We start from the raw sequence: 10383 nt of genomic DNA, 5'->3' as shown, positions 1-10383 counted from the left end.
GTTCCTATTAAAAAGTTCTAAAAAATATATTATAAAACAAAGTCCCCCGCTGCATCTGTCTGTCTGAACGTGTTAAACTTAAAAACTACCCAACGTATTAAGATGAAATTTGGTATGGAGACAGTTTGAGACCCTGGGAAGAACATAGGCTCCCAGGAAACTACTACTTTTATAACGAAAAACTTTAGCCTGAAAAACTTTATAACGCGGGCGGAGCCGCGGGCAAAAGCTAGTAATATATACAGCCAGCCCTCTATTACATACTGTGCCACTGCTGGGCACGGGCCTCCTCTACTACTGATAGGGTTGTAAGCCTTCGTCCACCACGCTGGTCCAGTGCAGATTGGCAAACTTCACATACCTTCGAAATCCGTATAGAGATTTTTCAGATATGCAAGTTTCGACACGATGTTTTCCTTTTACAATAACTTTCAAATACACACAAAAACTTTAGAAAAGGTAAAAGTACATGCCCTTGGATCTTGAACTGTGGACATTCGTCTTGGCAGTCCACTCCACTCCCAACTACGCTATCCCGCTTCAAAATTTTGATGTTTGCTTCTCAAATGTCTCTCCCCTTCTGTGTAAATACGTAATTTATAAATACATCCTTTAATTAATTTAGGTAAAAACGACCTTTTTAAAAGAAAAGGAAAAAACAATATATTTTTAACAACATATTTAATGTTTATCATCACTCAATGCCCTTAAAAAAGTCTTATTGTCACATTAATTCACCTTGTTTGAAAATAACAGACGTGAAAAATATTTTCAATTGTTTTTTCGACTTTTTAAACCATTCTCAATGCAAGTATAGAAACCAAATACTGTCAATGGCTGTTTTTAACCGAAACATATTTTTTCTCTTCTAATCCATATAACACAACTTGCATGATAGATAGTGATTTTTTATTGTTTATTTTCTGTAATGTACGTACTGAATCTAAGTCTATGTAATAAAAAATGATGTTTATATAATAATAAATATTGAAAAACTTTTATGCAGTATAAATAATATGTAATAAATGCTTTTAAAGGTAAATATTAAACCGAATTCAAACTTGTTACAACAAATAGAAACCACGATGTAACTCAATATACTTTTGTATCGGTGTAATCTCAATATTATTACAAATAAGTTCTACAATTAATTTAAATTAAGGCACAAATGTCATGTTTTTATAAGGCACACAAAAAGGAAGACCTGTTGGTAGATCCATCACTATACACAACGATTTTTTAATTTCTTTAAATTTGAGTATAATTCTGGCCAAAAATTTCGCGGACACAAAATATGTTTTTAACATTATCATACATTGTAATGGGGTTGGCATATCCATGCTAGATAAAAAAAAACTAAATAAATAACGGTTTTAAAAAAAATCATACATTGTGATGTTTTATGCCACGTAACATTTTATAGTCATATTCTCAACAAAGCAGCGAAATATTTATACTTACAATGGAACTGAAGTTAAGTAGGTACAGAAAGTCTTTATTTTTACTTTGACAGTCAGAATTTGAAATGCCGACCTTTAATACAATCACCCCTAGAATATTATTGCACAACACTTAAATCAAAAATCATTCTACATTCTGTAAATAAATTCTAATATATACTTTTCGCAAACAACCAATTAGTGCAAGTGAAATAAATTAACAAAACATATTTAACAGTATATAAATATTTCTTTCTACTATAAATAGCGAAAAAAATTAAGAACATTCTAAACTTTATTTTAATTCACTACTAGTACGTAATAATTCCATGCAGTCACATCATTAATATGCCATGCACTGATTTTTAAAAACAAAACTTATGAAACCTAGCGACATCTATTTAACAACGAATAATACCTAAATACTTGGACATATATATAATATTACATTGGAATTTATAAAAAATGTAAACAAATTTAAATTCAAAAAATTTTAGTATTTATTCACACTTAACAAATTCTATTGAAATAAATATAAACCATCTTTTCCACAAACGCGTATCACAATTATTGAATATTTCGTATCTCCCTACATTACTAACAAGGATATAGATAAGTGTCTACGACTAACGGCCGTTTTTATTGACCCAATGCCGACAATAAACCAATCAAAATACGTCATTTGTAAGTATATTAAAAAGAAAAATGTTCTGATTGGTCCATTTTCGCGACGGGTAGAAGCGTTTGGATTGGATTGCATAGGATTGGAATCGTTTAAGGGCGGAAAGAGGGTAAATCTATACAAAATATTTTTTATAACTAAATTATAACTCGTCCTTCTCCGGTTCCGCGGGCACTTCAAAGTCGTCAGAGTTTTCCTCGGTGTCATCATAGTCTTCGGACACGTCGGGCATCTTCTCCATTTGTGGCGGAAGACCGCCGAAACCATATGGATCCGGTCCGTGAATCTGAAAACGTATAAAGAAATCATACATCAATATTGAATTATATATTCCTAATAAATCTATTTCACGCAATTCTCGTGCAATATTATAATAGAAAGTAGAACATTATAGTAAAAATAAAAACCGCAGAGGATCAATCATTTCTAAATAGAAATTACAGATATATTTTTAACACATGTTATTACAAAGGTACAATGTCTACGTAATGATGTTTAATGACTTTAAAACATACCTTAACATACTCAGCCTCCATTTCTGGTGTCCATGTTGTGTCTTTTTCGTTTGGCAACATCCAATCTTCACAGTACTTAGCGTGGTTGAAGCAAATCTGGAAAATAAATCAAATCACATTTAAAGAGTTTGCCAGTTAAATGTAAATGAAATATTTTATTAGACTGCATTTAATGTCACGGAATAATTAGGGCAATTCAGCTCCACACAAAAGTTTTTAATTCTAATATTAGTTGCTAGTTGCTATTGTAATACAAGCAAGTTGCATATCTTGTTTGGCTTACATAAAAATACCCTTAAAGAGAGACATTAGCCAACATTATTATTTCCCTAGCCTGAAAGGTGTACTCAAAATCTATTACAATCAACACAAAGCACACAAGCTGTCTACTTTATTCAAAAAAAAAATCATAACATACTTCCTTCTCTGCATCTGGCATAACATCATCCTCAGGCCTGTTCACATATAGTTTGGTAATTTCTTCTTCGTTATCTTCAAACATACGCTCGCACTGAAATGGTAATTATAGTTATTGCAGAATGATCGATAACGGATTGTGAGAAGTTGTTGCGATGCCTGGGAGAAATAAAAAAAATATGTAGTTTTATATACGAAAAACACATTAGAGTTATATTAACCTCACCAACTATCAAACAGAAATTTACCAATATAAGCACTGCAAGAAAACCAATTATGCATCTAACTAACCCTTGAAGGATAAAAATGTGAGCTTATGCTGTATTATATCATAACTACATAGTATAAAACAAAGTCGGTTTCTCTGTCCCTATGTCCCTTTGTATGCTTAAATCTTAAAAACTACGCAACGGATTTTGATGCGGTTTTTTTAATAGATAGAGTGATTCAAGAGGACGGTTTATATGTATAATAACATCCATTAAATAGTAGAGAAATACTGTTATTTTGTTGTTATACCCGTGCGAAGGCAGAGCGGGCCGCTATGTCTTTATATACAACGTTCACAGTTTTTCTGTAGTGTATTTAGTATCAGCATAGCACCCGTGCGAAGCCGGGGCGGGTCGCTAGTAGTCCATAATTTTAAATTGGACAGTAATCAACATACACAAGAATCAACTAATACACAGTACACACCATATAACTACAATAAAAAATAAATTGTATAGAGGAAATTATAATAACTCACATAATACTCAAGACTCTTGTTCAAATCATCATCAGTGACAAACTTGGTCTTGGAAAACTCGGGGTTCATGCCTCCATCCTTGGTCATCAGCTCCATGATGGCCAGCTTGCCAGTAGACTTGTAGTACACGCGTACATAGTCATCCATTTTCTTGCCTACAAACCATAGAGGATTAATACCTTTGTTCAAAAGCATTCCCTACACATGCCAGAACTGATATTGAACCTTACTGATCCTTTAATTCTACCACCACCATGCGCTATAACCCTTCAAAACAGGACTTGATAAATTTTTATTTATCTGCACATATTTCTAAACTCATACAAAACATATTATTTTCCAAATGTTTTTTGAAAAGTTGCCCGCATGAATATGCTCCAATTTCATTACACTAACATGAGGGCATAGATAAAATTCTACAATCAAAATTTATTCAATGATAGAAAGGTCAAATCAATTAGTAAGCTGATTTAGGGCTAGATTCATAAATATAAAGTAATTTTTAATTGACAGTCATTATTTAAACAGCAAATGTAAAGAATACTTATTTTTTTCCTTTTTATATAAAAGCATAGCGACGATAGCCTAGTTGGGTATGGAACGGTCTGCCGAGACGAATGTCCGCAGGTTCAAATCCCAAGGGCACCCACCTCTGACTTTTCTAAAAAATCATGTGTGTATTCTTTGTGAATTTATCGTTCGCTTTAACGGTGAAGGAAAACATCGTGAGGAAACCTGCACATCTGAGAAGTTCTCTATAGGAATTTCGATGGTGTGTGAAGTCTACCAATCCGCACTAGGCCAGCGTGGTGGACTAAGGCCTAATACCTCTCAGTAGTGGAGGAGGCCCGTGCTCAGCAGTGGGCAAGTATATAATACAGGGCTGATATTATTATATAAAAGCATAGACTAGTGCCACTTTTGTATTTGATTAGCTTAAAAAATTATGTAATTAGCATTTACTGAAAAGTTGTAATGCAGAGCCTTAAAGGGCTTTATTATAAAAAGTATAAAAATTATTATACTACACGAATATATGAAAAAAATACTTTCTCTTAGATATTTTATTGATCTGGGAGAGAAAGGTATTTGGAAAAATCTATTTAAAAATAATAGACATCAAACAAATCAGACAATACATACAAATCTCATCAATCAACTCGGAGATGTACACAGCAGATCTGTGCGCTGGCACCTTCTGCTGCATGGTATTGCCATCTTTATCCATTCGGAAGTTGCCAACCTTAAAAACAATTCCAAATTTTTACTAAACTTATTCTGAATTCTAATAGATTAGAATTATACTCGTGTTTATAATAGTACAGAGTTTGACAACTGCAGATGCATAACCACTGCCAGTTAACAGTTAGAATGGATCCTGTTGCCAAATTGGAATGCTTTTACAATATTTGTGTAGATTCTATAATAATATCTTATTATTTAAAACGGTCCACAATTACATGCTACTTTAATAATTTTTTTAGATCTTGGTTATGTTGAAAACTACTTTTTCTGTATACAAAAATAAATAGGGAATTCAAAACTGTGGACTAACAACAAAAATAAACTATCACCATCACAAGAAACATTAAATTCACCTACAAATCAATACTGCACATGTGGGTATTACATAATCTTATAAACTAATGCTTATCAGAACGGTTTAGATTATGAGAAATATGAATTAGTAAAGATAATATTTCATGCAGTTGAGACATGCTGTAATAAATTTTGACTACATTAATGAGCTGTATGACACCATGAATTGTCATGCAAAAAATATCTGTTGTCACAGTTTTTCTATTGCATAATGCATTTCTTAATCTGGAACTCAAAATTAGTGTTTCTAACTTGTTTAAGGTTATAGCTTAAGGTCCATTTTCATACATTTTGTTTCACCTTTAATCTGGGTAACTAAACAAGTATTAACAAGTAAAGAATTTAAATTCACGTCTAGTTAGTGATTAGTTCTCGCAGTTGAAAGAAAAACGTAAAAATGCCGAAATATCCATGCATAAAAATAATTAATATGCATGGATATTTCGGCCTTTAAAATTTCGTCGTATTAAATTTTAAAGGCCGAAATATCCATGCATATTAATTATTTTTACGTTTTTCTTTCAACTGCGAGAACTAATCACTAACTAGACACGAATTTAAATTCTTTACTTGTCAATACTTGTTTAGTTACCCAGATTAAAGGTGAAACAAAATGTATGAAAATGGACCTTAAGCTATAACCTTAAAGAAAAACATGTTCCATGTTATGTATTAAGATATAAATGATGTTATAATGCTTTGAAATTTGACACTGGATTACTAGTGACGACAGTTACATTTTTTTTATTCTTCTCATCAGTTCCCTGGACAGTTTAAATTATTTAATATTGTACTATATACCACATACCAAAGCTTGTATTACAATCTAATCTCACTGGCTAATCCATAAAGACAAATCATTTTTAATGTTTTACTTGACTACTAAATCTTAAAGATAACACTTTTAGCCAGTATTTGATTATAAGGCACTATGTTTAAGAAATATAATATGCCAGGTCTATTAAAGAATGTAGAATTAAGCTTTTGATAGCAGTTTAGATTTCAAGAGAATACCCATGTTTACTAACGATAGACATAGATGAAGATATGAGGATGTTAGTGAGATTCTGATATGGGCCAACAGGAATCTATGCTATTTATTGTTACACTATACCTAACATGTTTAAATAAGGCAGCAAACAACTTGAAAACACTACCACAAAGTGTAGCTACACTACATACAAAAGATCTCCCACCATGCGATGGTATGCTCGACCCCCATGCTATCTATTATAAAAGAAGATACTGTATAACTTAAGGCTAGGAAAATATCTAGATTTTTTCACTCAGACTTCCTAAGCAAGGGATATCACCATTATGGATCACAAGAATTTCACGTATAGACGTACAAATTAGAAGCAAATTGTAAGTTAATTTGGAAATAACTTAAATGAAAACAGAGTTAAAATATTAACATTTAAAAACTTACATCGACTTTTTTCCATTTGTCAATTTTTTTAATCACCTGGTGCAGCTCCTCAAATGTTGTACGGCATACTGAAATAATTACATAATTTCAATATAATGTTTTATCCATATAAAGTTTAAAAGCAGCTCTAATACACACCGAGACATTTCAAATTTTTTGGATCAATTCTTGCTGAGACAATAGAAAAAAATATCGTAAATAATGTGAAATACAAGGTAGCTTTCATTTTTTCGCTAATTCCGACAAAATAATTATTGAACTGTGTGTTTTTTTCAAGAAAACAATCGTAAGTGCCGTAAAACAGATTTGACGTGTTCAAAAGTTTATCTTTTTCTGTCAACATACACGATCCTTCCTCTCATTGGTTGATTGCTTATAAACAGAGACAAATAAACTAGGCGTTTAAACATTTTGAATGACATTATGTAATTTGTAGTGCTCAGAACAATAACTAGCATTGTTCTGAGTTGTAGTGCCTACTGTGTTCCCATTTACAATTTTAGTTTTACCCTATATTTCTACTAATTATCCCTAAAATCAAAGATTAAAAAAAGATCTTTGGGCTGCAAGACTAGACTTGTGGACACTATCTTTTAAATATCTCCGCTTGCTATCGTAGCGCCACTCTAATTTGACGTTTTCGACGAACAGTTCCATACACAAACATGTTTCTCCTTAGTTCCATTCTTCATATGCCCGGTGCCTCAGTCCCTCAAAACAATAACAAGCATTGTGCTGGGCCCGGTACGTTCTTATTCTAAGCCCGTGGTCCATACTTCATAGTGTTTTGTATCGAGATTTTGAGATGTCTATGGTAAATTACTGCATCTTAAATTTTATTTATTTTGTTTATAGATGGCGTTAAAACATGAAAAAGCAGTTCTCTATTTGAAGCGAATATATTAAAAAAAAACGTTGAAAAAAATATGGGCTGAACTTCGCGAGGAACGCGACACGAAATAGCTTTATTTTTTTTTCAATTAGGTCATCTAAAATGCTTTTTTTTGCCACCAGAATGGCGTCACTCCCAAAATAGAGAGCATCCATTAAAATTATTGAAAACTTGAAACTTAGGGCGAACTTCCCACTACGACATTACCCTTCTCGTTACTTTATTATCTAAATTCTAAACCCATGATAAATGTCAGTAAGTTAACTACACCCAAAAGTTTTCGAAGTGTTTTCCATGTTAGAAAATGGTAATGGCTGAATAGATTTGGATTAAATTTGACAAACAGATCAAATCGTTGATTAACGTAAAGGCTTCACCTGAAAAATGCAGTGGGACTTATATTTGAAAAAGTCTTTTAGGCGGGCAGGGCCACAGATAATATACTTAAACATGATGGACATGGCTTATTTCTCTCGTTACCTAGGTTATCTTAGCAAGTCGTTAAGTAGCTAATGGTAATACCGATTTAAATTAACAGGACTCAGAATAATTTGCCTCCCCAAATGACAAGGATCATATCACGCTAGTTTCCCCTATACTGAAATTCTACAATGAATTATTTCTTATTCGTTTTCACAGTAAGTATAATAAATTCAGTGAACGTTACACAGTATATACACATTGTATAACTTACTTATTATTTAAATTGCTTTAAGACAAATCATATAGATTTCTACTTATTTAACTCAGTTATAAAGTTTGTGTTGTACCATACTTAAATATTGTACGATTTTTGTAGACACCGCAGACGGACACGGATCATAGAATTATCGCACGGACATAATATCAATTAATAAAAGTAGGTAGGTATAGGTAGGTACTTTTTGTTTGTGTGGGTTTATAACCTGCAACAAAAAAATCCGAAGATGTCATAACAAATTCTTATGACAGCAAATGCCGTATTTCAACTCTTTAGGTTGTATTATAAATCAATTCTTTAATAATAAAGACAACGTCATTAGAAAACTGTTGAGCAGTGCTGTTTTGTGAATAATAAAATTTTGCCCTTTCTGATTGCCTCGAACTGCCCGTTCTCCGGTTTTCCGCCCGCCGCGCCGCCATCCCCCCACCTCTTTCCGACCGCCGCGCGGCCGAGCCTCCGACCGACAGTTCGCATTCGGTCTCTGTGCGCGTGGGACGTTTGCTCAACGTAATGTATATTTTTTTTATGCATATGAAATTGTTTAAAATCTACAAAATACCTTAAGAATCGTCATCGCCACGTCAAGAAGTGACGTTCCTGTGAATCTTGCTAAGAAATACGCGCGACTCGATTAAAAATACAGGTGAGTGTACGCTGACAGATTGCGTCTTTTCTCATTGTAGCCTTATTATCTATATATTTTGTGATATAGACATCATTCTTCCTTTAAGATGTATACTATAATATCAAATGCAACTATGATGCATTGAGCCAGCGCCCTTGTAGAGTTCTTCGCACCTGTCCTGTTTCGAGGCACAAGCTGGCCGCTATCACAGGCATGATGCCACCTAATAGCGTTACAAAGAAATGTCGTTATCATACAGCCGCGTCTTTTGCAGATGTAATATCAAAATTGCATTATGGAGGACCACACGCTCTCTATTGCGCCGAGTAGGCAACCGATAAACTTGTGTTATAATTATAAATGCAGTGTGTTTATTACCCTTGTTGTGTGTCGACCGGCAATTTCTTTTGTTTTCCGTGTGAAATCGTCCCTTTGTCCTTCGGTAGGGAGCGCTAAGCGCGCGGTTGTAGAGGAATTTCGACTCTAGAAAAGCGCTACAACTAACGTATGTACATCGCTAGGTGGGCCGCGCTTCGTCGCTCCTCCGCGTCGTTTTACAGGCGTCCTTATGTGTGTGTGCGTATATACGTGGAGTACGTCTGTGTGTCGACACTGTAGTTTGTTTATACTGCACACCAAGCCCATTTAACCCCTATTCTCAATGTAGCAACGTCGAAAATAGCATGCATCTCGCCTGTCCTCGTCGGTGTTTGTCTATCGATCTCTGCGGTGGCCAATGGCACATGTCGGTTCGGTCCTGCGCGGCCGCGCCTCGGTGAAAGCCGGGCACTCGCCCGACATAGGCATTACAATTTATGTACAAAACTAAACGGTTAGCAGCCACCATACTACATATTATATTATTATTTCGCACGCTATTGTCTTACATAGTAAAGATATCTCGTCTAATGCAGTGCAGCGTGCCCATTAGATGCTGTGTATGTTTTTAAATTAAAAATAATCTGTGTCGTATGATTGAATTCGTATCATGAATGTTTTGCCGAGCCGTGTTTGCCGACCTGCGGCGTCATGGCGGTATGAGGTGGGGTGGCGGCGGCGGGGGCGGAGGGGGCGCCAGAAATAGAAGTGTGGATTGGAAACGTGCGACGTGGCAACGTCGCGCGCCCGTCCGCGCTCAGTGTCGGTTCAAAATGGCGACTGTGCGTGATCGATACCGTGGAATTTGCGTTGAAAATGTCCGAATTAGTGATGTATCTGGTTGTGGGTCGGCCCGAGTGTTACCCTGGAACCTCGGGGCGTGCGCTCCGCACCCGGCCCCAGCTGACGTCCCGCTCAGTGTACGTATTTCAACCATATTGCGCCGACACTATGCC

General features: G+C 34.8%; 1 protein-coding gene across 1 annotated transcript; it reads right to left on the bottom strand.

Moving 5' to 3' along the window:
• Positions 1 to 664: 664 nt before the first annotated feature.
• On the bottom strand, positions 665 to 7204 carry LOC115439729 (protein seele). Its single transcript, XM_030163699.2, has 7 exons — positions 6968 to 7204; positions 6830 to 6897; positions 4945 to 5044; positions 3802 to 3956; positions 3055 to 3147; positions 2637 to 2732; positions 665 to 2407 (listed from the first exon to the last, which is right to left on the bottom strand). The coding sequence occupies exons 1-7, from the start codon at positions 7170 to 7172 to the stop codon at positions 2264 to 2266; spliced, it is 861 nt and encodes a 286-aa protein (XP_030019559.1). The 5' UTR covers positions 7173 to 7204; the 3' UTR covers positions 665 to 2263.
• Positions 7205 to 10383: the final 3179 nt, after the last annotated feature.

Source organism: Manduca sexta, chromosome 18, assembly GCF_014839805.1.
Source record: "Manduca sexta isolate Smith_Timp_Sample1 chromosome 18, JHU_Msex_v1.0, whole genome shotgun sequence".
Classification (NCBI taxonomy): domain Eukaryota; kingdom Metazoa; phylum Arthropoda; class Insecta; order Lepidoptera; family Sphingidae; genus Manduca; species Manduca sexta.
Note: the sequence above shows the minus strand (reverse complement) of the source record. Positions and strands in the feature narration are given on the sequence as shown.